General features: G+C 26.1%; 9 protein-coding genes and 1 long non-coding RNA gene across 13 annotated transcripts; 6 read left to right on the forward strand and 4 right to left on the reverse strand.

Annotated features, from left to right (window-relative positions):
- The first annotated feature begins 82 nt into the window (after nucleotides 1-82).
- LOC122517708 lies at nucleotides 83-5,076 on the forward strand. Its single transcript, XM_043636228.1, has 10 exons — nucleotides 83-1,688; nucleotides 1,790-2,151; nucleotides 2,224-2,571; nucleotides 2,657-2,927; nucleotides 3,021-3,439; nucleotides 3,606-3,827; nucleotides 3,924-4,396; nucleotides 4,476-4,587; nucleotides 4,676-4,850; nucleotides 5,021-5,076. Exons 1-9 carry the CDS (start codon nucleotides 1,031-1,033, stop codon nucleotides 4,829-4,831), a joined length of 3,021 nt encoding a protein of 1,006 aa, XP_043492163.1. The 5' UTR covers nucleotides 83-1,030; the 3' UTR covers nucleotides 4,832-4,850; nucleotides 5,021-5,076.
- A 2,327-nt stretch (nucleotides 5,077-7,403) lies between these two features.
- On the reverse strand, nucleotides 7,404-9,732 carry LOC122517617 (magnesium transporter NIPA2). Of its 2 annotated transcripts, XM_043636120.1 has the most exons (5): nucleotides 9,172-9,732; nucleotides 8,931-9,053; nucleotides 8,703-8,845; nucleotides 7,551-8,642; nucleotides 7,404-7,454 (listed from the first exon to the last, which is right to left on the reverse strand). In XM_043636120.1, exons 1-4 carry the CDS (start codon nucleotides 9,266-9,268, stop codon nucleotides 7,914-7,916), a joined length of 1,092 nt encoding a protein of 363 aa, XP_043492055.1. In that variant the 5' UTR covers nucleotides 9,269-9,732; the 3' UTR covers nucleotides 7,404-7,454; nucleotides 7,551-7,913. The 2 variants fall into 2 exon arrangements, with proteins under 2 accessions (XP_043492055.1, XP_043492056.1); XM_043636121.1 differs by lacking the exon at nucleotides 9,172-9,732 and having other exon boundaries at nucleotides 8,703-8,853; nucleotides 8,931-9,047.
- Nucleotides 9,733-10,057: 325 nt separating this feature from the next.
- Nucleotides 10,058-11,615, forward strand: LOC122517619 (ribosome production factor 2 homolog). The gene is made up of 5 exons (XM_043636122.1): nucleotides 10,058-10,259; nucleotides 10,346-10,478; nucleotides 10,550-10,989; nucleotides 11,069-11,213; nucleotides 11,329-11,615. Exons 1-5 carry the CDS (start codon nucleotides 10,237-10,239, stop codon nucleotides 11,545-11,547), a joined length of 960 nt encoding a protein of 319 aa, XP_043492057.1. The 5' UTR covers nucleotides 10,058-10,236; the 3' UTR covers nucleotides 11,548-11,615.
- On the reverse strand, nucleotides 11,603-15,301 carry LOC122517615 (probable cysteine--tRNA ligase, mitochondrial). Of its 3 annotated transcripts, none has more exons than XM_043636118.1 (9): nucleotides 15,189-15,301; nucleotides 13,560-13,813; nucleotides 13,184-13,479; nucleotides 12,903-13,101; nucleotides 12,531-12,796; nucleotides 12,304-12,440; nucleotides 12,097-12,219; nucleotides 11,755-12,012; nucleotides 11,603-11,676 (listed from the first exon to the last, which is right to left on the reverse strand). In XM_043636118.1, exons 2-9 carry the CDS (start codon nucleotides 13,802-13,804, stop codon nucleotides 11,632-11,634), a joined length of 1,569 nt encoding a protein of 522 aa, XP_043492053.1. In that variant the 5' UTR covers nucleotides 13,805-13,813; nucleotides 15,189-15,301; the 3' UTR covers nucleotides 11,603-11,631. The 3 variants fall into 3 exon arrangements, with proteins under 3 accessions (XP_043492053.1, XP_043492052.1, XP_043492051.1); XM_043636117.1 differs by lacking the exon at nucleotides 15,189-15,301 and adding an exon at nucleotides 13,911-13,965; XM_043636116.1 differs by lacking the exon at nucleotides 15,189-15,301 and having other exon boundaries at nucleotides 13,560-13,871.
- Nucleotides 15,302-16,636: 1,335 nt separating this feature from the next.
- On the forward strand, nucleotides 16,637-20,328 carry LOC122517616 (inositol-3-phosphate synthase 1-A). The gene is made up of 7 exons (XM_043636119.1): nucleotides 16,637-17,083; nucleotides 18,260-18,432; nucleotides 18,500-18,767; nucleotides 18,869-19,123; nucleotides 19,204-19,446; nucleotides 19,528-19,636; nucleotides 19,724-20,328. The coding sequence occupies exons 1-7, from the start codon at nucleotides 16,967-16,969 to the stop codon at nucleotides 20,101-20,103; spliced, it is 1,545 nt and encodes a 514-aa protein (XP_043492054.1). The 5' UTR covers nucleotides 16,637-16,966; the 3' UTR covers nucleotides 20,104-20,328.
- A 417-nt stretch (nucleotides 20,329-20,745) lies between these two features.
- On the forward strand, nucleotides 20,746-21,550 carry LOC122517620 (28S ribosomal protein S33, mitochondrial). Its single transcript, XM_043636123.1, has 2 exons — nucleotides 20,746-20,820; nucleotides 20,943-21,550. The coding sequence occupies exon 2, from the start codon at nucleotides 21,041-21,043 to the stop codon at nucleotides 21,365-21,367; it is 327 nt and encodes a 108-aa protein (XP_043492058.1). The 5' UTR covers nucleotides 20,746-20,820; nucleotides 20,943-21,040; the 3' UTR covers nucleotides 21,368-21,550.
- A 202-nt stretch (nucleotides 21,551-21,752) lies between these two features.
- LOC122517621 (protein canopy 4) lies at nucleotides 21,753-23,223 on the reverse strand. The gene is made up of 4 exons (XM_043636125.1): nucleotides 22,999-23,223; nucleotides 22,624-22,750; nucleotides 22,411-22,545; nucleotides 21,753-22,083 (listed from the first exon to the last, which is right to left on the reverse strand). Exons 1-4 carry the CDS (start codon nucleotides 23,126-23,128, stop codon nucleotides 21,753-21,755), a joined length of 723 nt encoding a protein of 240 aa, XP_043492060.1. The 5' UTR covers nucleotides 23,129-23,223.
- Nucleotides 23,224-23,574: 351 nt separating this feature from the next.
- On the forward strand, nucleotides 23,575-24,391 carry LOC122517641 (cytochrome b-c1 complex subunit 10-like). The gene is made up of 3 exons (XM_043636151.1): nucleotides 23,575-23,685; nucleotides 23,805-23,921; nucleotides 24,165-24,391. The coding sequence occupies exons 2-3, from the start codon at nucleotides 23,881-23,883 to the stop codon at nucleotides 24,277-24,279; spliced, it is 156 nt and encodes a 51-aa protein (XP_043492086.1). The 5' UTR covers nucleotides 23,575-23,685; nucleotides 23,805-23,880; the 3' UTR covers nucleotides 24,280-24,391.
- LOC122517642 lies at nucleotides 24,268-26,830 on the reverse strand. Its single transcript, XR_006303902.1, has 5 exons — nucleotides 26,759-26,830; nucleotides 25,121-25,230; nucleotides 24,891-25,029; nucleotides 24,601-24,693; nucleotides 24,268-24,489 (listed from the first exon to the last, which is right to left on the reverse strand). It is a non-coding gene; the product is annotated as an uncharacterized LOC122517642 (long non-coding RNA).
- Nucleotides 25,481-26,764, forward strand: LOC122517640 (protein cornichon). Its single transcript, XM_043636149.1, has 4 exons — nucleotides 25,481-25,613; nucleotides 25,791-25,859; nucleotides 25,947-26,203; nucleotides 26,288-26,764. Exons 1-4 carry the CDS (start codon nucleotides 25,533-25,535, stop codon nucleotides 26,310-26,312), a joined length of 432 nt encoding a protein of 143 aa, XP_043492084.1. The 5' UTR covers nucleotides 25,481-25,532; the 3' UTR covers nucleotides 26,313-26,764.
- Nucleotides 26,831-26,846: the final 16 nt, after the last annotated feature.

Here is a 26,846-nt window from a genome sequence, read left to right on the forward strand (position 1 = left end):
TAAATATATAAATATATATATATACATATATATATATTTATATATATATATAGATATATAAATATAAATAATATAATATTAAGTATAACAATATATATATTAATAAATAATAAACGCGCAATGTATATGTACATATATATCGCGATCGTATGATTACTATGAATCCTTTAGAAAACGTTCCTCATACATACTTATCTTCCTCAAAGTTTTACACTTTTATTTTTTGCAAAAGTATATAATTTTAATATTTAATATCATTTTGTAATATTTTTATTTTGCTTCTTTTTTTTTTTTAGATGAAGAATATCTGAAGATATTTTTGATGTAAATATTTTACTCTTTCCTCAGGTAATCATCTCCGAGTTTTAATATCTAATTTTTCATTTGTAATTTAGTTATCTAATATATTATTGCTTGATTTGGACGTGATTTGTGATTTAATAATAACGAGAATAGAAAATTTAATATTACAATGATTATGCAAAGTTTGCACAATAAAAGAAGATGCATGGAATTTTTAGCAATGGTATCTTTAATAAGAAAAATTTTAATATTAAAGCTAATATAAAGAAATCATTGATCGATGTACTTGTACAGAAATTAATCACTTGAATGGAAATTACTTATTTTATTTAAAAAAATGATCAGCATACAGGGATGTGTGCAGTTGCTGCGTTTGAATTTTCCCGCGTGCTCGTTCAGTAAAGAGGGCGCTGTTGTATCATTTGCTTCTGCGTGTTGCTCAGTTACAGAAGTGCAGTCGCGGTGTATACATCGTTACGTGTTCGGTAGTGTGCGAATCGTGTATATTTGAAGCGCCTCGTATTTATACGCGTAGTTTAAAATCCCACGTGTTCTTTGATCGATTATGCACATAAGGATAGTACCAAACAATTGATATTAATAGGATATAAATGCATTAAAAATAATTTGTGAAAAATAAACAGGACGCACAAGACAAAATAAATGGAACAGATAAAACTATATTATTTGAATTGTTTTTAGTATTAATAGATAATAAACATAAATAATGGATCTTCAAAATAATTTAGATACATTTACATGTGCTTTTCGTGAAGCTGTTAGATCTTGTAAATCGGATACTGCTACATTAGATAGTACATTTAGAAAATTGATAACCTCTGCTGGAAAGTATAAGAAAGAAATACTTATATCTTTTTTTGATAACTTTAATGATACACCATTTAATTTTGAAAATAAAATTGACGATGTTACCTTGTTGGAATTCTTTCAACAAATTGTAGATGATATTTTATTAGTGAAAATATTGACTCCTGTTGATTATAAGGTGCTTACAAAGATAACATATTTTTATCCTACCATCGTTGAAAATAAAATTGATTATATTCTATATAAACTATATTTACAAGAACCAACGATAGAACGTAATGATCTGTTCATTGGTATTTTGGATGCCAGTATTTTATTAAGACAAGAACATAAATTAATTTCACAACTTTTAACAACTTTGCAAGAAGTCGTTGCTATTGAAAATGAATTTGAAGAATCTAATTTATTGACAAAATCATTTTTTCCGCTTGAATTTAAAAATAAATTTACCAAATCGGTCTCTTCGTTCTCAAACTCGCATGTTCTGACAATATTAAAAATTTTGATAGATAATTTTAACAGACATTGCCTGGAATCATTGAAATGTAATACAACTGGTTAGTAACAAAATAAAAATGTTTATAAATATTTCATGATTCATTTTCAAAATGAAAAAACAATTGAATTATAATATATTAATTAATCTAATATCTTGTAGGTAAAAGTACAGTATTATTGAAAGCGGTAACAGAATTATTAATTGGATTTTTAAACAGCGTGTGTATCATTGGGAATACATCGACTTCAGCGTATCAACTAGAATTCATAAATGTTTTAAATGAATTAGGAAAATATCTATATCTTTTAATAAAAAAAGCTTTACATGTAAATCATAATGCTAATCTTATTGCTGTTTTATTATCTGTTGTATTGTCATGGAGCGAAATACAAAATATGATAAAATATTATTTACCAAATATTCAGAACAATGAATTAGTATTTCCTATTTCGGAAGATCACTGGCAACAACTGATTCAAAGAATAACTAATTTCGGTGAAGAGGAATGCATAAATAATATGGTATTTATAATGACTATTCCCTATTCTCTTGAATCATTTATTCAAATTAAAAATATTATTATATTATTTCAGAACAAGCTTATAATACATCGCATTAAATATTATGACACAATTGATTCTCCCATCAAATTAGATACTTTAATAAATGGTTTGAAATATTTTTGGAGTTTCATATTGAAATATAACTCAGAAATAATTTCATTATTAAATGATAAAGAACTTTCTGAATTAGTTTCATTACTTGTGACTGATATGACGTTAAATGAATGTAAATTTCATAAATGGGTGAAAATAATAAGCAATGATAATTTGCAAGAAAACAAACGATTTTTAATATATCTTTTATGCCATATTCTTATACAAATGGGAACAATACCAAAGAAAGGAGTAACCAAATCTATTTTGCAGCATATAGACACAGTATGTAAATCAAGAAAATATTTTTTTCTAATGCATTATAATATTATATTCATTATTAATATATTATTTTACAAATATTTTTCAGAAAGTAGTACTGTCTGCGGAAGTTTTAGGAAAAAAGAAAATAAAAAAGATTTTAGAAACTGTAAAAGTAGAAATACTTGAATCTAAATGGGAACAAATGAAAAATACAGAAATTGCTAAAGTTAAATTATATTTAGATATTATAGTTCATATGCCAATAGCATTTTTTAAATCTTATACTAGAGCTTTATTACTTATGATTATATTTACTGTCAACAAAGAATGCACGAAAAGCGAAGATATAACAACTTTATGCAACAAAATATTTCTTAGTAAGTTTTAATTTAAACACTTGCATAAACTATAAAGATGATCTTTTTAATTTTTTTGTTATTTTATAATCATTTATTTTTATTAATTTACAGAACTTTTTCAAACAATTGGTCTTGATATTTTACAATATATAGATCCCGTATCAGTAATACATCAACTATCTCAATCTAAAGCTTTTTCAAAAGCGTTAGAACAATCGTTACGAAATATTAAATCTTATGAGATTTTAAAAACATTAATAAATTCATCTACTATTAATAAGGAAACTATGTATATTCTTTTACAATGCATAGAAAATGTAAGACAGAAATTAGATGCCGATCAGAAATCTATTTTTAAAAAAGCAGAACAAAAACTATGTAAGAAAATATTTAACACATTACCAACAAATATTGAACTTCCTTATGATGTGAAGTGTTTAACATTGATATTAAAAATGAATGCCTTAAATAAGGAAACCGAGAATACTTTAAAAGAATGTATAGAGTCAACATTACATAAAATATTTATGGTAAGTGTATATATATATATAATAATTTATGATTTATTATAGTAATGTAATTCGCTTCAACTTATTTAAAAAAACAATGGTGAGAGTATCGACTTCGTATTTTACAAAGATTAATTATTGACAACAATTTGGAATTATATAATAATATATCTCTCTATTTATATAGACTAAGCAAGAACCACATTCTAATGAGTTATTAGAAGCAGGATTACAATTAGCTGCAGTAATTTTTCGAAATTATAAAGAATTTCAAATTTCTCAAGAAATTAGAACACAAATATGGTCTATAATGTTAGATTATCCTTGTGAGGATTTACTTCTACCTTTGATAGAATCTACCGAAGTTGGACAATTCAAAAAAACTCTACATTTGATGCAAGTTATAATGGTAATTTAAAATACACACATATACGTATTAATAAATATTTATTTATATAGTTAAAACTATGTCCATTGAATAATTTGTAATTATATTTTATTACAGATAGAAGAATTACCTAAATCCAATAGTAACAAGTTAGAAAATACGTTTAGTGTTTGGAATGCTTTATTGAAATCAGATATGTCAGCTCAACGTAATAATCTTCGTACAACAACAATTGAAAACTTGTTTAAAAACATTCAAGTTATAAACGTATCAGAACAACATTGGCCAAGATTATTAGAATCACTTCAGAATATACTCATTTCTAAACATTTATATATATCTGATAACATTATCGATCTTAGTATGAGTATTGCTTTACAAGCCTTAGAAAAAAGAAATCTTTCAATATGCAACAATGTTTTAATATTATCTGGAATTTTAATTAAAGTTAAAATGGACATAATAGTAGATAGATTACCAGTATTGCTACTTTTATTTAGACGTTTAATTACCATTATCATTCAATTATCTAAGATTGTTGATAAAGTTCAAGATCATTTTTGTCGATGTCTCTTACTTGATGTTGAAAAGTAAGTATATAATATATACGTGATCATTAATATATTCTTTGCTCACAAATTTATATTTTAAAGAAATATCATTTTATAGATTTACAACGTGTTTGGTAAAACATAAAAAGGATCTAATGCGTTTAAGTCCATATGTCATAGCTGATTTGATCCAACTACTGTCAGAAGGAGGATTAAAACTTTTTGTCAAAGTAATTTCATATAAGTACTTTTGCTAGATAAATTATATATATATGACTGTTTCAAATATTTTATAACATTTTTATAATTATTTTACAGATTTCTTTGGAAAATACAATAGCTACGTTACTCAGTATCTGCGATCAACATGGTATTGCCTTATTATCACGTACACTTCCAACTAATCTACAAGAAATTTTCAAAACTCAATTTGATAATTATAATAAATTTCATAAATTTCTTGGAAAGATATGAAATAATAAATAAAATGAATGTAAGTATTTTATTAATGTTTTACCTATTAAGTAGTCCACAGAAATAAGACCAGACACCCTAAATTGGGGGTAGGGAGGGGGAAATTTATCTAAGTTTTTTTTTCTTTATCTCTCTTTGTAGCATTTATTTCTTCTCGTTTGTTAATCTTTCTATATTTTTCTCTCTTAGGTAAAAAGCTAATAAAACTGACTAAGATTATTCCTGGCGTAAGAAGAGGAAGAAAACTGAGAATAAAAAGATAAGGAAACACAGAAATTTAGTTTCGTAATATGGGACCCATTTCTATCTTCTTTCTAAGGTTTCCTGATACCAGGAGGATAATCATAAGACATTCAATGGATCAACACACACATTGGATCAACAACATCAGTTTAAAAACAACGTACAACGTTTTTTTAATTAATTATTATAAATTATATGTTATTTATCTTAAAAATCAGATCTACATTAAAAAAATGTAAAAGAAACTTTCTGTACAAGATTGAAATTTATAAAATATACTTAAATTAAATCAAATAATTTGTTGAATTATTTATATTACGAAAAACCAATTCCCAAACAAAAAATCCAAACAGGTGAACGAAAAAAAAAGATATAGGATAATGCAACGTTAAGGTAAGTTAATTTTTAGTTACTAAACTTGAAACATAAATACGAGTTCCAAAATTAACAAATTAAGAATCGGTATCTCATTTCCAAGAATTTCGGACATTTCCAAGAAATGACGTCATTTCCAAGAATTTCAGATTTTTCCAAGAAATGACGTCATTTCCAAGAATTTCAGATGACGTCATTTCTTGGAAAAGTCCGAAATCGAGATACCTCCTCGCACATCATGTGATCCTGTTACAAAATTAAATTTTCGACAAAATTTCAAAGTTTTCCCGACAAAATTTCAAAGTTTTCTCGAAAATTGAGATTGTTAACAGGATCACATGATGTGCGAGGAGGTATCCTTATTTCGGACTTTTCCAAGAAATGACGTCATCAGAAATTCTTGGAAATGACGTCATTTCTTGGAAAATCTGAAATTCTTGGAAGTGACGTCATTTCTTGGAAAAGTCCGAAATTCTTGGAAATGACGTCATTTCTTGGAAAAGTCCGAAATTCTTGGAAATGACGTCATTTCTTGGAAAAGTCCGAAATCGAAATACCTCCTCGCACATCATGTGATCCTGTTACAAAATTAAATTTTCGACAAAATTTCAAAGTTTTCCCGACAAAATTTCAAAGTTTTCTCGAAAATTGAGATTGTTAACAGGATCACATGATGTGCGAGGAGGTATCCTGATTTCGAACTTTTCCAAGAAATGACGTCATCGGAAATTCTTGGAAATGACGTCATTTCTAGGAAAAATCTGAAATTCTTGGAAATGACGTCATTTCTTGGAAAAATCTGAAATTCTTGGAAATGACGTCATTTCTTGGAAAAGTCCGAAATCGGGATACCTCCTCGCACATCATGTGATCCTGTTACAAAATTAAATTTTCGACAAAATTTTAAAGTTTTCCCGACAAAATTTCAAAGTTTTCTCGAAAATTGAGATTGTTAACAGGATCACATGATGTGCGAGGAGGTATCTCGATTTCGGACTTTTCCAAGAAATGACGTCATCTGAAATTCTTGGAAATGACGTCATTTCTTGGAAAAATCTAAAATTCTTGGAAATGACGTCATTTCTTGGAAAAGTCCGAAATTCTTGGAAGTGACGTCATTTCTTGGAATTTCTGAAATTCTTGGAAATGACGTCATTTCTTGGAAAAGGCCGAAATCGAGATACCTCCTCGCACATCATGTGATCCTGTTAACAATCTCAATTTTCGAGAAAACTTTGAAATTTTGTCGGGAAAACTTTGAAATTTTGTCGAAAATTTAATTTTGTAACAGGATCACATGATGTGCGAGGAGGTATCTCGTTTTCGGACTTTTCCAAGAAATGACGTCACCTGAAATTCTTGGAAATGACGTCATTTCTTGGAAAAATCTGAAATTCTTGGAAGTGACGTCATTTCTTGGAAAAATCTGAAATTCTTGGAAATGACGTCATTTCTTGGAAAAGTCCGAAATTCTTGGAAATGGGATACCGATTCTTAATTTGTTAGTTTTGGAACTCATATTTTGTTTAAAGTTTAGTAACTAAAAAATTACTTACCTTAACGTTGCATTATCCTATATCTTTTTTTTCTGTTCACCTGTTTGGATTTTTTGTTTAGGAATGGTTTTTTCGTAATATAAATAATTCAACAAATTATTTGATTTAATTTAAGTATATTTTATAAATTTCAATCTTGTACAGAAAGTTTCTTTTACATTTCTTTAATTTAGATCTGATTTTTAAGATAAATAAGATATAATTTATAATAATTAATTAAAAAAACGTTGTACGTTGTTCTTAAAGTGATGTTGTTGATCCATTGTGTGTGTTGATCCATTGAATGTCTTATGATTATCCTCCTGGTATCAGGAAACCTTAGAAAGAAGATAGAAATGGGTCCCATATTACGAAACTAAATTTCTCTGTGTTTCCTTATCTTTTTATTCTCAGTTTTCTTCTTCTTCTTATGCCAGGAATAATCTTTGTTAGTTTTATTAGCTTTTTACCTAAGAGAGAAAAATATAGAAAGATTAGCAAACGAGAAGAAATAAATACTACAAAGAGAGATATTAGTACCATTCGATTCAGCGTCATCAACTTACCCTTAGATCAATTTCCCCCTCCCTACCTCAATTTATGGTGTCATCTATTACAGTGGACTATAAGGTAAATAATATCATATTATTGCAAGAATATAATATTTGTATTAGACTAGATTTTTGTTTGTACTGTGTTTATATACAATGATATTTTTTAATTACAACTGCCATACGACTTATTATACGTACATTCATGCATTACTAAAAATAATTATGGATATGCGAGCTATTAAAATACTGATAAATAGGTAGTAGTTTTGTAAAATATTTTAACTAAAAAATAAACTCTATTTTGTATTTATAATTTTAAATAGTATAAATTGTTCTTTGCTCATTTTTATTATTGGTATATATATATTTATTACATTATATAGTTCTGTTAATATCTGATGATCCATAAAAATGATCTGCATTAATATTTCTGGATATTAACCGTTCTGTATCTCTTATATTCCAATGCAAATTTGAGTTGACAACTAATTCTTTTTTCGGCCTTAAAATATGCCTAATGTTATTGTAGCTAATATCCATCATTTTAAAAGCATTAAGTAAAAATATTGCTACTATAGTCGTAAAAAAACCACAGAACGATCCTACAATATCCTCAGTTCTTAAATTCTGCCATTCTCTGAACAGTATCGCTGATGCTACTATAACCAATGTTGTAAAACATACATAATAGATTGGCATAACAATAGTGGTATCAAATAAATCCAATGATTTATTTAAATAATTCATTTGTAATGTAATGCAACAGATGATACTTAATAAAAATAGCCATGTCAAGAAATTGGAAAATGCGCCAGATAATGACATAGTTTCTTTCAATGCTAATCCTATCCCTTTACAACTCATTACTGTCAATGAACCTATCGATGAACATAAAAGTATATAAACAATTACATTCTGATTTCCGTAAGCAGGACCAAAATAAAATATTATAAATAAACTACATAATATTACAATAAAAACGTAACTAATAAAACCTGGTGCTTTAATTTTGTCCAGAAGTTCATCTAAACTATTAACTTCTTCTTCTTTCGGTGAATGAAGTATTATTACCGTTGAGCCAAGAATGCATAAGAAACATCCAATCTATAAAAAATATTATATTCAATATATAATTCATTACTTTTCCCTATTAGATTTCCTTACCTTTCCCAGCAAGTTAAGTTTTTCATTAAGACATTTTGATGCTAAAATTGCAGACACTAAAACACTTAGAGCACCTAAGGGCGTAACCAAGGAGGCAGGGGCAAATGCATACGCTGTAAAATTGGCGGCTTCTCCTATGCCCACTGTTATACTCAAAGTATATTTAACAAATGAAATACTTAGAAATAAGATCTTTCTTATTTTAGATTTCAATAAAAAGATAATTACTTGAAATCAAGCCGGCCCACCATATCCATTCTTTAAGGTACCCATAACCACCAGAAGAAGCACGTAATCCACCAAATCTCTGAAGTCGAATTAAAGCTATTTTTTTAATGATAAAACTTGCACCTACAAAAAATATATAACTTGTATGATTTGCAATAAAAAAATATATATATTTTGTTTGTTCTACATTTTTAGCATCAACATGTATTAATTGTATATATTAAATAAATAAATGTTTAACCTATAAAGCCACTAGAAGTAACGGCTAATCCTAAACCGATGTAAAAATCCGTATTATTATCAGATTTGTTAGTCACAACTTCGGTAGACGTATACATACTCGAGACACTATTTGTCAATTCAAACGTGCTTAAATAACAGTGTAAAAATAATAACTTGTATACTTATATTATATATACAAATTTGAAGTAACAATTAATTAACAAATTGACAATGTATTTATTGCGATATCGGTATCGGTTGAGATTAAATAAAATCATTAACTACATAACTGACATTATTAAATATAGATAAAAATATTTATTATCCATAGCTAAGTAAAATAGAAATATATGCATATCTACTTAAGATTTGGTTTATGTTCATATATATTCGTACTGTAAAAAAAAGATTTCAATTACATATAACAATAGTATAAAACTTTATTTCATAATTCTCTCATATGTATTATGGTTTGAAAAAATGGTTGCAGTTAGGTTTAATCAACTAGGAATTAATTATCTTTTTAATTTACATATCATATAGATACGTGTATAGAAACCTGTGTACTGAAATGCATGAGTATTAAATTAAACAATACACGCATGTGTTAATTACACGCAGTTGCAAGTAAAATAGGGATTTTTACTTTATTCCAATAATTAAATTCTTATTTTCCTATGAGGATTATTTTCACTGATACTCTATCATGTTTTTTATTTGATTGATATAAAATATTTAAAAGAAAAATAGAATTTTATTTATCTTTTATTATGCAAATCTATTTTTCAAATCATGTAATTATTTGTAAATTACAATAACACCAGAAGAGTGGATGCAGTATGCATTTTTTAAATTTACAGTGTTCACCTATAGGGTGTTCTAATCTTAAAATTCCTAGATCACGTCTTTATGATACATTCAGCTGACTGAATGCAAGATTTATTTAAGGTTATGTACGACAAACATGTGTTTTCGTAATAGAATCTTAATACAAGTTTGTTGATAATTAAATCATATTATAATTAATTTTATACTGTTATAAACATTTGACTTATAGTTCATTAATATTAAAATACGCTTCACAATGTCGGTAATAGCTCGAGTTGTGTAAGTACATTCTATTTGTTATGATTATAATAATGTATTGTTTAAATAATTTTAAAATAAATTATTATATTGCATTTATTTTTTAGTAAACCTTCCACTCATAAGGGGAGAAAAGTAATTGTAAATAAAGAACCGAAATTAATAGAAGATGCTAAACAAGCTTTTTGTATTAAAGGTAGAAATACTTCTCAAATCGTTAATGATTGTATGAAAGATTTGGTAAGTTTAATAATGTTTTATATATATATATAATAATATCTCATAAAATTAATATAAAAATATTTCTCTAGTATGATCTCAAAAAACCTGACGTACAAATGATGCAAAAAAAGAATGACATACTTCCATTCGAAAATGCAACAACTATTGAGAAATTTTCAATGAAGTTAAGTGCACCACTTTTTATATTTGGTTCGCACAATAAAAAACGTCCGAATAATCTCGTGTTTGGTAGAATGTACGAACACACGTTATTAGACATGGTGGAGTTTGGTATAGAAAATTATAAAGGTTTAAAGGAATATAAAGTTCCTAAAATTTCAGTAGGAATTAAGCCTATGTTAATTTTTAATGGTGAACTTTTTGAAAATAATCAGCAATATATTAGAATAAAAAATCTCTTTGTTGATATGTTTCAACGAGAAATAGTTAAAAAAATCAGATTACAAGGATTAGAACACGTATTGAGTTTTACTGCTGACGAGAACAAGATATACGTACGAAGTTACAGGTATTACAAACATTCAAATTTATGATTCATATCGTTATTCTTATTAGAATTTTTTGTAATGTATCGCTTATTGTTTTAGGATACTTTTAAAAAAATCAAATACTAGAATTCCACGTATTGAGTTGGAAGAAATTGGTCCGTCTATTGATTTTTCGTGTAGACGTACTAAATTGGCTTCCGATGATCATTTTAATAAGGCTTGTAAGAAACCGAAAGACCTTAAGGTAACAATAATTTTACTATTTTTTTTACTCCGATTACTCATAGCAATAAGCAATGGATACTTTTAACAATTACATATTTCAATTATATTATTATAATACAAATTTATATTTGTAGGTAAAGAAAAAGAAGAATATTTCTACTAATACTCTTGGAACTACTTTCGGTCGTATTCACGTCGGTGCACAGAATATTAATAAAATACAAACAAGAAAATTGAAAGGTCTTAAGAAAACATTAGCAGAAAAGAAGGAAAGTAATAAAAGGAAAAGTTTAGACGATAATGAGAATAATAGTAAAAAGTTAAAAAGTACAGAAAATGAAATAGCGTCATAATATGTATGCTTTACCATTCTTTTTAAATATAATTTAATAAAATTAAATAGTTTTCTTTGATTCTTAAATAATGTTGCGTTTATTTTAAGTCACTTTGTGATAATCCCAAGTAGACACACCCTTACGATCCTATAAATATGAATAATTTACATATAAATAAAATATCGTGATATAAATAATTTTCTTTTTTTATATGATCGTTTATACCTTCACAGTAATTCCACAAGTGGATAAATTTTTCCTTGCTGTGTCACATGCATGCAATAAAACTTCGTCTTTTTGTTTTTGTTCCAATACTCTATTTCTAACAATATTTCTAAATTCAACAAAATATTTAACAATATCTTCGGTTTGACGATTTTCTATTGTAGATTTAGATTGTGTAAATCCAAAAATGGAAAGTATATTTGAAATGTATACAGAAACTGCAGCTATTGCAGTTTTACCTTTATCATTATAAGTACTCTATAATAAAAAAGAATTTTAATTCATTATACAATATCACTTGTGTATATATCCTTAGAAAATAAAATATCTTCATATGCTTACGTTATTTTGAAAAAGCATTTTATTACTTATATCAACTAGATTTAAAATTGCTCGTATTGCTTGTGCAGTATTAAAATCATTTGTTAGAGCCATATGTACCATACTTTTGGTTTCGTGTAAGTTCTATAAAAATCAATTTATAAATTAAAAGAAACGTAATATTTCTTTTTGTTTTTTCTTTCTCCCATATTAAACATTTATACTTACATGAATCAAAGAAGATTCATCTACATTACCGCTATTTATTTTATCAGTCAAATAATGATTACATTCGCTAATAAAATTTTCTATCTTATTCATCACACTTACAGCATGATCGATCACATCATCTGAATATATAATATCTGTAAGAAAAAAAAAAGGAAATAAGTACAACATGAATAAGACAATTAAATTAAAATAATTATAGTAAAATAATTTACAAATGCATATACCATTCCTATAATGAGAAAGTAAACATAACATTCTCAAATCATTAGCTGTGTATTTTTCAAGAAATTTCTTTATGCTAATGGTATTTTTTAAACTTTTAGACATTTTAATATCATCTTTTAAACATAAGTGTCCACAATGTAGCCAATAATTTACCCATTGTTCTACATTATGATAGCAACAGGATTGTGCTTCTTCATTTTCATGATGTGGAAACATCAAATCAATTCCACCACTATGAATATCTATTGTTTTTCCAAATACTGCACTAGTAATAATTAACAATAAGATCATAGTTATATTTGTTTGTAATTTTATTGCTTTTTCTTTTGTTCAATTACCTTTTGTTAAAATTTTGTAGAAACAAATATTACCTTGCCATAACACTACATTCTATATGCCATCCTGGTCTTCCACGACCCCATGGAGATTCCCAATAAGGTTCTTTATCTTTTGCTGCTTTCCATAAAGCAAAATCTAATGACGATCTTTTATCCGAGTGATTAGAATCCGTAAATGGAATTATTAGTTTTCCATATTTATTATATGATTTTGTATCAAAATATACAGATCCTATATGACATGTAATATTATGTAATAAGCATTATATAAATATGCAACAAGTTATAAAAAGAAAGTAGAAAAAAGGCTTTACCATCTTTTGCAATATAAGCTCCATTTTTGTCTAGGATATTAGTAATAAACTCCATTATTTGTGGTATATATTCGGTAACTCTACAATTTAAATATGGCATTGTAACATTTAATATTTCCATATCGTTAAAAAATTCATTTTCATAAAATTTAGATAATTCACGAAAATCTATTCCTTTTTCTGCTGCTCGTTTTATTATTTTATCATCAATATCGGTTATACCCATTATCATTATTGTATGGATATTGAAATATTCTGATAGAATTCGTCGTAAAATGTCAGATCTGACGTATGTGCTAAAGAAAACAATATTATATTAATACATGAAGTAACATAATCAATGTTATACATTTATAATTATAGTAATTTATATTACATTGCATGTCCAATATGAGCAGAATCATAAACTGTTGGACCGCACATATACCACGTTAAGAAACCTTCTTTTCTTAGTATTAAAGGAACTTTAGTCTTTGTAATTGGGTTGTATAATTTAATACCGGTATCTGTTCCCATCGGTTCTATCCATTTAAATTTCTTTTCCTGTGTAGCTGAAGTAGTCACAAAACATTGACACTGTTTTAGAAGATTGTAATATATTCTTCTTGGTGTTAAATACATTATTAATAACTAGAATGTAAGAAAAAAAAGATAATAATTAAAACAAAATATCAATAATAGATTTCTAATTGTTGTTTGTTTTTAAATGTACATAGAATATAATTACACATTCAATTTGTATACACTACTTGATATTAAAAGTTACTAGAAAATAAGCAAGTTTAAAATTTATTGAATTTCTAGTAACATTGCTAAGGCGATATCGGTAATAGTAGTGCTCTACCTTTATCATATCTACCGTCGGTAATAGTAGATTTCAAATTTATTTTACTCTACGTCGATAATACTTTATAATAAGATTACCGACGATCAATATTATTAAAGTAGAAACTGCCATTAACAACGGTCAATATTTAAAAAATAGGACCCTACTATTACCGACAGTAGATATTTGTCGTTACCGACGGCCGATATTTTTTGTTACCGACTGTGGATATTTGTCATTACCGACGGTGGATAAGATAAAGGTAGAGCACTACTATTACCGATATCGCCTTAGCAATGTTACTAGAAATTCAATAAATTTTAAACTTGCTTATTTTCTAGTAACTTTTTTCAGTTATTAATAACTAATTAAATAATTATTTAATAAATTCAGTAATTATGGATTATGATTGAGGAATTAGCTTGCTATTAAGAACACTTATTTATTTTTTTCTGCTGTTGCTGTTTTATGGCAACTTTTTTACGGTGAAAACATTATTGATTAATCATCGATGGTAGAATTTGCAGTGTGTGTATCTATATTTTAATTAATACATATTTAAAGAAATACTTATAGAAATATATATTCGTACATTCAAATGATATAAATATTACGAATAAATTCAATGAACGATATAAACGATAAGAAATACTGCGATCTATCGAAATGACTAGTAGTTATTGATTCGAGAAATCGAGTATTCGATAATGTCTACGATAAATTTAAATGTCGCATAAAGATATGTGGTACAATAATGATCATTATGTTTTAATCTGAACCACGGATAAAGAATTCATCAATAACAAATTAAATAATTTTTCTCTATATTAAATATTCATGAATATTCTTCATTTAAAAGAAGAATGATTTGTATTTATATAAGAATCATTTAATTGAAAATAAAGTTCATGGAATTTTTCATTTTAACAAACCATATACATTATTATCGATTTATCTGTAATTATTATTAAGATATTATTTGTAATCAATGATTAAATAATATAAATGATAATATAAATACGAAGAACAACGATATTAAATATATATATGAGTAGTTGTGAAGATGAATATTGTATTATATCGAAAAAGTAATGAAACTATTTTTTTGCAATGAAGTAGATAAAATCATCTTTTGTAAACAAGTTACAGTTCATAATCGTTGATCAGGCGTCGACTTACGAGTAGCTTGGTAATATAATTCTTCCATTATGAAAGTTCTAGAGCCACCGAGTGCCAATTGATTGAAACAATCTATGCATTCCAACAACACGTGATGTAATTGAACAGTTCACAGACCGACTAACAATAACGACTGGGGGCTGGAAGATGCTTTTATTATACCCTTCTAGAAACTTACTCTCAATACTATGCTCAATAAAATAATTATTGGTTTGTTACGTTTAAAAAAAAAAAAATTAAAAGAAAAAACTAATTCCCTTCTATCACAATTAAACATATATAATCAATAGAAAAACTTTTCTAATCGTATCATTTTCAACAATAATATTACATCAATTTATATAATAACATATAAACATATGTAACATGATTTAGAATTATTATTTTATGAATAATAAATTGATAGTATATTAAAATAATGACATTGTATGCACATGCGTGCACACCCTAAGAAAATATTATTTCCAACCTTTAAAGAAAGAAAAACATTTCAATTTATGAGCTTGTTATATACGCAACAAGAAATGAATAATAGCTTTCATATTTTATTAACTCATATATATATATATAATATAAAATGATAATAGTTTATTAGATCGTAAACTATTTCTTTTTTCTTTTGACAAATATCATTAATAATACTTAAGAAACTACTCATTCATTATTCATAAATATATATCTATACATCAAAGAGACTGAGATAAAAGTATTAATGAATAAATGTCTCTTATTTCGAATCATTTTTATATGTTTTTTTTTTCTCTTAGATAAAAAAGTAAACTTCTTCTTTCGATCAATTATTTTCCGTTATCATAAAAAGCAATTTAAAGTAGCGTTAAATAGCAAGCTACTTTAAAATACACACACATATATATATATATATATATATATATGTATACATCGTTAATTTAAATAAGGAAGTTCTTCATAGTTTAGCAATTTAGAATTAAAACAAACCTACCCGTTATATACATTTTTGATTTGAATTTGCTGCTTATTTTTTTTTTTCTTTTTTTGTAATACATATTATATCGACACAAATGGAAGAAAGAGATCATTGTGTTGGCACGTTTTTGGTACGTGCTAAGATCAGTAGTGGCTAATAAAAGTCGACCGGTAACCAAATATAATAGGTTCCAGTCAAACGCAAATGGACGGGGGAAGTAGGGGGTGTAAAGAGTATGATGGCAGGGGTTCGAGGGGGGAGGTTCCGGTTAAGCACTTTTTAAAGCGCATGCTTGCCTGTCCTGGCCACATTAACGTTTCAACATCGAAGTCAGCTTTTAAGATAGATACACTACTTTCCGATACTGTGCTCTTTATCGTTTCGTTCGTAAACCTATCTATAGTAATCAATATTATTATCGAATATTATTACAATATTCGATTATTAATAAATTAAACGCAAATCCTTAAGAACAAATTTGAACAATTTTTATTGGAAGTATATTATATAGATTAATATTTTAATTTAATATTATATATTTATATATATTATATAGATTGATAAAGTATATTATAACCGGTTAAATAGAGATACGTAAATAGATAGGTTTATAGAGACTGAGGGGTAGAGAAATAGAATAAGGTCTTCAGTAACCACCTTGTTCGATCGATCGTAACATTGAATATTCCACGAGTTTTTATTTATACGTATATATAGTATATATATACTAAATATAATAAACGTTCTTCCGGTTGGTTCAATTGTGCGGGTCAAGAATTTGAAATATAAAAATTAAAAGTTGTTTTTCTTTGTAACAAATCATCAATAAATAATGGCTTTGAATATTCATATCGATTCACCGAAAGTTAAGTATACCGAAGATTATATCGAATCGGAATACGAATATCAAACTGCGAATGTGTTAAAAGACGATACAGACAAGTTCACGGTAAGTGTTTTAATCGATTTTGGATTTATTTTCATTACTTTCTGTCTCGTTTATTTCTAAGATACTTTTTTGATTTGATTAAATAAAATGATATAAATGTATGTTAAATAATTATTACAATTTTGTATAATCGAAACAAATTTCTTTTTTCGAAATCGATTGATATTTTCTAAACAAAAGTTCCAACATATTTTTCACATATGCGAACGGCCTCGGTATATCGTATTTTATGTTAGGATTGTGTTCTACTGGTTTTAACCTTCCCTAACTAGTTTCAGATGCTTTCGCACACATTTAAAAAAAAGGTCCTTGAAGATCTTTTATTAGGACTAGGGTACACTATCGCTAATAAATGAGTTCGCGGTTTATTATCATTCGGATTAAAATTATATCTCGTTGTTTTATTATTATTTTCTCATACAAATAAATATAATTATTATTTGAAATATTTTTATACGCTTACTCACATTTTAAAACGTATTCTTTTAGTAAATTTACGAATATTAATTGTTAGCGATAACGGTTTACAGATATCGTGCATATTTTTTATTTACGTGTAAAAGAAAATGTATTATTTTAATATAAATTTTGTAATATTTATGAGAGAGTAATTTTATCAATTATTTTTAAACGAAATGTTTTATAAATAAGTTTCATTTTTTTATTATAAAAAAGATTGTTTTGATCACGTGCATAACGTTTAAGCAAATACGAAATGATTCATGCATGTGTATATATATATAATAACGTTTCTACGTTTAACGTTTCTATGCTAATAAAATATTAGCATAAATGAAATCTTTATTGAATTCATGCAATAATTTTTCAATGTTATATGCAATTGCACATTTATATATATATATTTGATTTTATATTTTTCATTGCTTATTTAATACAATTTATTAAAGACAATTTGAAACGTTATGATTTCAGCAACACTTTTCGTAATTATGTTGAAATCAATGTTTATCAATACTAACAAGCATAAAAACAGTCAAATCAGAACAACGACAATTAAATAATATTCCATTTAAATACTTTTTAAACCGAAATAATTTCGAAAACGAATTATTAATACGTGACCAAAATGTTATATTACATTATTATTTTATTTTTTAACGTAGAATAAAAATATTGTTTGATATAAGAATTTAATAATACGAATTATAATTACAGGTAAAACCAGTAACGACGAAACTTTTAATAAGAACCCAAATAAAAGTACCGAAACTTGGTGTTATGTTAGTGGGTTTGGGTGGAAACAATGGTACAACCATAACGGCAGCCTTACTAGCAAACAAACATAAACTCACGTGGGAAACTAAAACTGGAATTAAAAAGGCTAATTGGTATGATCACATAATTAAAATATTATTTGATAATTTATTAAAATTATATTTGGGGTATGAATTATAGGTATGGTTCATTGCTTCAAGCATCTACCGTTAAATTAGGAAGCAAAAATAATCAAGATGTATTTGTACCAATGTCTTCCATGTTACCAATGGTTAATCCAAACGATATAGAAATTGATGGTTGGGATATTTCGAGTATGAATCTTGCTGATGCCATGGAACGTGCTAAAGTTATAGATATTAATTTACAAAAACAACTAAAACCTTATATGATACATATGAAACCGAGAAAGAGTATATATTATCCTGATTTTATCGCATCTAATCAAGTTAGTTGATATATTTATTTATTTTTGTTATCAATTATAATAGAAAATACTAATTTAAAGGAATAGACAAATATTTCTTATCTTTTCTTTTTTCTTTTTAGAAAGATAGAGCTGATAATGTTATACAAGAAACAAAACTCGGACAATTGACTTTGATTAGAAAAGACATTACCGAATTTAAAACGTCTAAAAATTTGGATCAAGTTATCGTTTTGTGGACTGCGAATACCGAAAGATTTTCAACGATTAATCCAGGTGTAAATGATACTGCTGACAATTTATTAAAAGCTATTAACGAAAATCATCCTGAAATTAGTCCGAGTACAATGTTCGCCGTAGCAGCAGCATTGGAAGGGGTAAAATTAAAATTAATATTAAAAGAAAAAAAAATATTACTATTAAAATTAAATATTAATATTTACAACTTAATTCTCAGTGCACTTATATTAACGGTTCGCCGCAAAATACTTTTGTACCGGGTGCAATCGAATTGGCCGAAAGACAAGGAACATTTATCGGCGGTGATGATTTTAAATCGGGCCAAACGAAATTGAAATCCGTTCTCGTTGATTTCTTAGTGTCAGCAGGTATAAAACCAGTTTCTATCGTCAGTTACAATCATCTTGGAAACAACGATGGTTATAATTTATCGGCGCCACAACAATTTCGTTCGAAAGAGGTAAATCATTGGATACAAACCAATTTGATGTTGAATTTTTTTGAATAGATCAAAACACAACGTTCGTTTTACATATTTCAGATTTCTAAAAGCAACGTAGTAGACGATATGGTTCAATCTAATCAAATCTTATACGAACCTGGTGAAAAACCAGATCACTGTGTCGTTATTAAATATGTTCCGTATGTTGGTAAGTTTGAAAAATAATATTACAATAATATTTTCAATATAATTTCGATTAATACAAATTGTAATAAATATATATTTTGATACTTAGGTGATAGTAAAAGAGCAATGGACGAATACATGTCAGAAATAATGCTTGGTGGTCATAATACTATTGTAGTACATAATACTTGCGAGGATTCTTTATTGGCAAGTCCAATCATTTTGGATTTGGTATTACTTGCTGAATTATGTTCTCGTATTACCTTCCGACATGAAGATGAAGGAGAAGAAGAATCACGACGTTTTGATAGTATTCTTTCTATCCTATCATATTTGTTGAAAGCTCCATTGGTACCAAAAGGTACACCTGTGATAAATGCATTATTCAGACAACGTGCTGCTATAGAAAATTTATTAAGAGCATGTCTTTCATTACCGCCAGAAAATAACATGCTTTTGGAATATAAAACTAATTTAAGAAAATCATAATATCATATATGTATATATATATGAATTTTTATGTTTTGCTAAAGTAAAGTATAGATATATATATACTATTAAACAAAAATCTTGTCAAATTAATAAATATTATATTATTTTGGATATATTCAGACAGTATAAAGGAACTCTGTTTATCCGAATCCCGCTAATCCTAATTTCCGGTTTATTCGAAGTATAAAATATTTCGAAATAAACAGAATTTTAAGGACTGCATTATTGACAATATCTTCATTTAAATCAAAATTTATAATATATGAAAAGATACATCTTTTATTTTGTATTCTTTTAATATTTTTTCCTGTATAACAAAGTGAATAATAAAAAGGTACCTTTAATTAAATTAAATATTCTTTTTTTTCATATATTTGGTGGACCGGAAAGTAATGTCGTAATAATTCAAATTTTCAAATTTTTGACTTTCCCGGTCTCCCTAATACAAACAATTGTTATAAACAAATGAGATATTATCGTATATCTTATTACTTAGTATCATCCTTTCAATAGATATAATTAAATGAAATAAATCTTATTACATAAATAAGAAATATGTAAACTATTGAATATTAATATTAAAAAATAATAATACATATGATTCTAGAGAACAAATTTTTTTTTATAAATATTTAGTGATATTTGATATTCAAAGGATGGTACGCTTGCTTATACTATATAACTAGTTACTAAATATATTTAAGGTTATATCAGGTAGATTCTATATCATTGTGTTTATTTTCATTTCATATCTTTTAAAATATATTTGAAAAATAGAACGTTATTATAATATTTTTCTACTTGTAAATTAAATATTTCTTGTTTTCTTTTTTCAGCATTCGTATGGTGTCATAAAAATATTTTCTATATAGGTGCCAATGTTCTGAGAGAATTAACTTTAAAGATATATTACGATATAATTGATATTATTAAAATGAATAAATATCTACAATTGGCGACTGTAGGAACGAATTATGCTAATCGTATGAATCGTTTGAGTAATCGTATTTTTGGTGAAGTTGTCAGACCAACAAACCAAAAATCACTTAAAGTAGTACAGCTTTTTAGTGAAAAGCCTGTTCAGAAAAGAACAGAAATTGTAGATTATTATCCTCGACATAGAGATATACATAAATTGATGTTACATCTACGCGACTATGGTCTATTCAGAGATGAGCATGAAGATTTTAGAGAAGAATATGATCGTCTGAGAGAATTACGAGGTAAGAAGAAATGGATACCACCACCTCTCAGAAAATAAAACTTTGTTTAGCATTCCTTATAACATTACTAATGTAAAATATAAAAAACAAAGTGTAATAAAATCTAGTATTTATAATTAAATATAAAACTATATGTCTATCTCTATTAAACAATTATAATATTAAAAACCATCCAAGACTTTGAAAACGACAAATAAAATCATCGTTTATTTATTATCATATATAAATGATTTTTATCATTTATATCTAAATTAATTATAATAGATGGCACCTCTTTGAATTATTTATTATTACATTAGATGTATTTTCCAGTTTATGAATTATCGTAATAAATTAAAGAAATTTTCTTACAAAATAATAGTACGTATAAAAAAAAGACGATATAAAAAATCTAATGTACATTTAATTACTATGTTTCTTATATTATAATTCTTCTTTTATATTATTATTACTCTCCGTTTCATCTTTTATATTAATATTTTTCTTTTCTTTTTTCTTTTCTTTTTTAGTAATATTCTTTCCAGTATCACCTTTTTCTTTAAGACACGTATCATCCTGTCCCTTAAGCGCTCTATCTGTACACAAATATTTCATTAAAGGAACTTTCCCTTGATAATTATAATACCAATCCTCGATATCCTGTTCATGATTCTCAAGTAATTTTTCGCACTGTGATTTTAATGTAGTAATTTCTACCGAAGGATTGTCCCACAATTCGTAAGGGATTCCTAATTCTACTTTGACACCTTTGTCCCTATACATATAAGAAAAAATTAATTTTATTATGAGAAACGTGAAATATATAAGGTGTCCTATAACTTGTCCGATAAACATAAGTGTAGAATTAATGAAGAAGAGATATCGTTATACCGAAAATGTTTGTAAACATATTAAGGAGCACAGAAATGTCCTACGAAATAACCAGAAGTTAAATTAAAATATTTTTCATGTAAAATCATTCCTGCTCTTACTTATACGACTAGTCACAGGACACCTTGTATATTAACGTATTTTGAATACCTTGAATATATATATACAGATATATATAAACTTTTATTTTAAATGAAACATTTTTACTCACACTAATCCATGAAGGGTTTTAAATGTTTGACTCATTCCCTTCGCAAATCTTGTACTATCCGTTCGCTCTTTATGAATATTGTATTGTAATATACGTTCACAAATATTTTCCATTGATTCTACCAAACGTAATTCACTAAATTGAGAAGAATAAGTAATACATAAATTATTTGTATTATTTATCATTATTTAAATATATATTATTAATACTTACGATTTTTTATATTCTTTTCTCTTTTTGGGAGCAATATCGTCAACGGAATATCCAATTTCAAGTACATCATGCGTTCTCCCAGTTTCATCTAATCTTGCTTCTAGTTCAGTAGCTACGACTTTACATGCTACAAAAAGATATAATAAAAAGAAATTAATATTGATTTATATAGAAACAATTTGGTAAAAATTAAAACTATTAGCTGTGTAAATGTTGATTCGATCAAAGAATACGTATGAACTGGTACATGCTCATAAATGAAGCAAACGATGCTTGAACTGTTAAAACATTTTAATCTATCTACTAATTTATATATTTTCATCTTATTATATTTGTAAAATAATTGATGAAATAGTAAAAGAATAAATAATATACCTTCACATTGATCAGCGTACTTAACCCCATGTTCTTCAAGTTCTTTACTAGCTAAACATGGTACGAAAAATACAAAGTATGTAACACAAAAGAAAAGAAACATTTTAATATTTCCTATTTTAATATACATTATTCAAATTCAATAAAACAAAGAAAAATCAAATGACACGCTCCAAACATAATTTGATTTATTACTGTATCTGACTGTGAATTCTAACTGTCATGTACAGTTAGGTTCAACTCTTTCCAAATCTTATCATTCGATTATCGATATTTACAATCGAAATCATTATCGAAGCCAATCAGAAATAAAAGATTTTCGATAAATTTTATATAAAACAATTGTAAAGTTAAATGGACAATAATAATTTGTATATAATTATTATAACTATATGTAAATATATAAATATTTAAATAAATTTATTACCATATATATTTTGACTTAATTTCAAGATAATTTTTAGTACATCTTTATAATATCATTTTAATATTTAACAAGTAATATAGAATTATAATGACAATACACAAATATTCTAATATTTATATTTATTAATTGAAAATAATCGTATTATTTTTATTTTTGTACCTCTAGGTATGTATATAATAATCCAAGGCCGTCAGATGGAGTATCTGTATTATCATCTGCATTAGTTTGGCTGAAGAATTCAGACTTATTAAATCACAGATGTACGTGTATATATTTTTTTTAAATGTTCAACAAATTTTTATCAGTATTACGTATTACTCTTATACGAAATTTTGTTTGTCATATTCATATTTATCTATTTTCTATTTCTATTTCACAGAAATCGATATCACGAAGAAAAGGTGACACCTTTGACAAATTAACCACAAACCCTAATTTTACTATCACTTATTAAAATGCGTATTGGCAAAAAACACATTGAATTGTTAGGAAGTTGGTAAGCTTATTTAACTTAACAGTTAATAACTTTTATGAAATATTTAATCTCAAAAGAAAATCATGTCAAATGTGTTTGTTAATAATATAAGTTATGTAACATCATATTGTATATTACCAATACGTTTAATGAATTTTTAGAAATATTTGAAATATAATTTATTAATTTGAAACTCTTTATTTCATTTCGTTATTACGAAATATTGATTTTAATATTAATTTTGTAATATGTGAAATTTTTCAGGATACCATCTGCAATGGGATATGGAACAGCAGCAGGGCTTACTTTACTTTATTTTACGGATTGGAAAGTAGTAAATCGGTATATTCCTTTTTATGGAGGAAAGTTTGATGAATAAAATGTATTGTTATTTAATATCTACTATATAGATGTAATAATTGTATTGCAAATTTGTGAAGTCATCTAATGACGAAGTTATTTGTTCTAATATATATACATGTATAGTAATACAACAATGTATTATTCAGATTCACTCCTATATATTATATTAGCAAATTCTTCAGCTTCTTTTCGTTTCTTGTCATTTATATACGGTATTAATTTTACTCTGTTAAAAAGAAATAAATTCATTAACCAACATTAATAAAATGAAGCAGGGATAGATCATTTTTTATTTTAATATATTTATTTATATAAATAATTATTATTTAAAACTTACTTGATTCCTACAATAGTAAAATATATTCCTATAAACCCGATTCCATATTTAATCACTTTCCCAGGTATCATCGTTGACATTTTCTATAATAGACTGATGAAAAAAAAGAAGATAAATCTAATTAATAAAATATATAAACAGATATTGAATAATACTTTTGAATAATTATACAAATTTACTAAGTTACAAAATTCTATAATGATATAATATATATGTATATATATGTGTGTGTGTATAAAGTTAGGTTAAAATAAAATACTTTATAATACAATATATTTATAATGATGTACCTGTTTTTGTTTTTCACTTCGAATCTTTAATTCTTGCAATAATGGTGCCCAAATGTAAATACTGCTACATACACCAAGTAGAGTAGCAAGAATAAATGTATCTCTTCTTAAAGTTCTTCTAATCTTCATCACAGTTAACCTAAAAAGTTGTATTTATTTTTTAATATAACTTCGAAATATTGTCACTTTATTTTATTTCATATATTTTATTAATAAAATTATCTTATTACCGTACACACACAAAAAGTACTTGCAATATATGTAGGTTCTTGTTAAGCTGTTATTGCTGTGTGTTGATAATACATTGGATGCTTATGGTTATCATCTGAGTATCAAGTAACTAAAACACGTAACTAATACGTTGGCAAAAGATGGAATATTTGGTTTTATTTTTATGTATTAATATTTCAACATACACCAAGCGACTATGTGAATCTTTACATTCTCTAATTTCGGTCTTTTATAGTAACATATATATATATATCTCGAATTAAATGTACAATTTTTATTCAAACATTTAAATCATTACAAGTGGCTAGCTGAAATTTCCCGCGCAATTAATCGATTTATGAATTCATTGTATAGTAAGCTTGTGCTCTTATATGGACGTGCTGAATAACGAGAGATATCGAATTTAAAACAATGGCGTTTAGTTTGGCCGCTTTTTCATACATTATAGCTTTAATTGTAGATGCATTTTTAATATTTTTTGTAATATTTCATGTACGTTATTCAGTTTTATATATAACGTATATTATGTCAGAAAAATATTTCTGAGTGAACCTAATCTTTTTAACTAATATTACTTAATCATAACCTATTGGAATTATTTTGATAACTTTTGTTTTTTTTCAAATAAAATTGTTCTTATTAAATTTTACGATGTGCTTTTTTTTTTAGGTCATTGCATTTGATGAACTACAATCTGGACAGAAAAATCCAATTGATCAATGTAATAGTTTAAATCCGGTAAACTGTATATTTTATTATTATCTTATATGAAAATGTATTGTGTTATATTAAATTTATTCTTGTTTATTTCTATCTACATTTCAGCTTGTACTTCCAGAATATGCTCTACACGTTTTGATCAATTTTTTCTTTCTGATAAGTGAACAATGGTTTACATTATGTTTAAATATTCCATTAATAGCTTATCATGTATGGAGATATACAAATAGACCTGTAATGACAGGACCTGGTTTATACGATCCAACTAGTATATTAAATGCACATGATTTAGCAATGTTTCAACGAGAAGGATGGGTGAAGTTAGCTTTTTATCTTCTATCCTTTTTCTTTTATTTATATGGGTAAGTTTGTATATTTCATTTTATTTATATATAAATTATACAAATTTTTATAATTATATTAATAATTCAATGAATTTTTTGTAGTATGATAAGTTCATTGATTCAATGAAATCAGCATGCATAACATTATGCATCATTTTTTACTTTGATATTGCAATGGCATTAAACAGCTTTTGTGCTACTCCGATGCTGGTTCCAATATGGATAATATCCTAAGTATAAGGAAAGTTACTTTCATTTTGTTAATAATAAACACATTTTTTTAATAAAATTAAATAGAAATATTATTTACTTTTCTATAATATTCTTATTGCATAGTAAATTTGTACTGATGTATAAAATTGTATAAAATTCTAATTCAGATTGTAATTATACATTTTAATTTAGATAATTAAATAATTATTCAAATAATCTTATTATGCAATTTAAATATGCATTTCTGTTTGAAGGGTTGTTTTAGTTTATTCCTGGAATTTCTAGATGGCGCAAAAATTTCTTTTCCGTGGAACATTCTGTTGCCAATGCAGTAAAAGCTCGTTAATTAAATGGACTCACCTGAAATAAATATTGTTCATTTATTATAATCCAGGTGATACCTCATTCACTGTTAACCACCATCTTCAAGACTGTTTTACAATGAGCT

This window comes from Polistes fuscatus, unplaced genomic scaffold, assembly GCF_010416935.1.
Source record: "Polistes fuscatus isolate 324 unplaced genomic scaffold, CU_Pfus_HIC Scaffold21, whole genome shotgun sequence".
Classification (NCBI taxonomy): domain Eukaryota; kingdom Metazoa; phylum Arthropoda; class Insecta; order Hymenoptera; family Vespidae; genus Polistes; species Polistes fuscatus.

Excerpts from the sequence above, each read along its gene's own strand:
- LOC122517621 (XM_043636125.1), bottom strand. The coding sequence starts at position 23,128 with ATGTATATTAAAATAGGAAATATTAAAATGTTTCTTTTCTTTTGTGTT. Across the intron at positions 22,751-22,998 it reads GTACGCTGATCAATGTGAAG|CATGTAAAGTCGTAGCTACT; the intron begins GTATATTATTTA and ends ATCTTTTTGTAG. Across the intron at positions 22,546-22,623 it reads AGAAAAGAATATAAAAAATC|TGAATTACGTTTGGTAGAAT; the intron begins GTAAGTATTAAT and ends TTCTCAATTTAG.
- LOC122517640 (XM_043636149.1), top strand. The coding sequence starts at position 25,533 with ATGGCGTTTAGTTTGGCCGCTTTTTCATACATTATAGCTTTAATTGTA. Across the intron at positions 25,614-25,790 it reads TATTTTTTGTAATATTTCAT|GTCATTGCATTTGATGAACT; the intron begins GTACGTTATTCA and ends TTTTTTTTTTAG. Across the intron at positions 25,860-25,946 it reads AATGTAATAGTTTAAATCCG|CTTGTACTTCCAGAATATGC; the intron begins GTAAACTGTATA and ends TCTACATTTCAG.
- LOC122517617 (XM_043636120.1), bottom strand. The coding sequence starts at position 9,268 with ATGTATACGTCTACCGAAGTTGTGACTAACAAATCTGATAATAATACG. Across the intron at positions 8,846-8,930 it reads GTGGGCCGGCTTGATTTCAA|TGGGCATAGGAGAAGCCGCC; the intron begins GTAATTATCTTT and ends TGAGTATAACAG. Across the intron at positions 8,643-8,702 it reads AACTTAACTTGCTGGGAAAG|ATTGGATGTTTCTTATGCAT; the intron begins GTAAGGAAATCT and ends TATTTTTTATAG.
- LOC122517615 (XM_043636118.1), bottom strand. The coding sequence starts at position 13,804 with ATGTATTTAACACCAAGAAGAATATATTACAATCTTCTAAAACAGTGT. Across the intron at positions 12,797-12,902 it reads GAATGTAGTGTTATGGCAAG|TGCAGTATTTGGAAAAACAA; the intron begins GTAATATTTGTT and ends AATTATTACTAG. Across the intron at positions 12,441-12,530 it reads ACTTTCTCATTATAGGAATG|ATATTATATATTCAGATGAT; the intron begins GTATATGCATTT and ends TTTTTCTTACAG.
- LOC122517708 (XM_043636228.1), top strand. The coding sequence starts at position 1,031 with ATGGATCTTCAAAATAATTTAGATACATTTACATGTGCTTTTCGTGAA. Across the intron at positions 2,572-2,656 it reads TTTTGCAGCATATAGACACA|AAAGTAGTACTGTCTGCGGA; the intron begins GTATGTAAATCA and ends AATATTTTTCAG. Across the intron at positions 3,828-3,923 it reads ATTTGATGCAAGTTATAATG|ATAGAAGAATTACCTAAATC; the intron begins GTAATTTAAAAT and ends ATTTTATTACAG.
- LOC122517641 (XM_043636151.1), top strand. The coding sequence starts at position 23,881 with ATGCGTATTGGCAAAAAACACATTGAATTGTTAGGAAGTTG. Across the intron at positions 23,922-24,164 it reads ATTGAATTGTTAGGAAGTTG|GATACCATCTGCAATGGGAT; the intron begins GTAAGCTTATTT and ends GAAATTTTTCAG.
- LOC122517616 (XM_043636119.1), top strand. The coding sequence starts at position 16,967 with ATGGCTTTGAATATTCATATCGATTCACCGAAAGTTAAGTATACCGAA. Across the intron at positions 18,433-18,499 it reads GGAATTAAAAAGGCTAATTG|GTATGGTTCATTGCTTCAAG; the intron begins GTATGATCACAT and ends TATGAATTATAG. Across the intron at positions 19,637-19,723 it reads TAAATATGTTCCGTATGTTG|GTGATAGTAAAAGAGCAATG; the intron begins GTAAGTTTGAAA and ends TTTGATACTTAG.
- LOC122517620 (XM_043636123.1), top strand. The coding sequence starts at position 21,041 with ATGAATAAATATCTACAATTGGCGACTGTAGGAACGAATTATGCTAAT.
- LOC122517619 (XM_043636122.1), top strand. The coding sequence starts at position 10,237 with ATGTCGGTAATAGCTCGAGTTGT. Across the intron at positions 10,260-10,345 it reads TCGGTAATAGCTCGAGTTGT|TAAACCTTCCACTCATAAGG; the intron begins GTAAGTACATTC and ends TTTATTTTTTAG. Across the intron at positions 10,990-11,068 it reads ATATACGTACGAAGTTACAG|GATACTTTTAAAAAAATCAA; the intron begins GTATTACAAACA and ends TTATTGTTTTAG.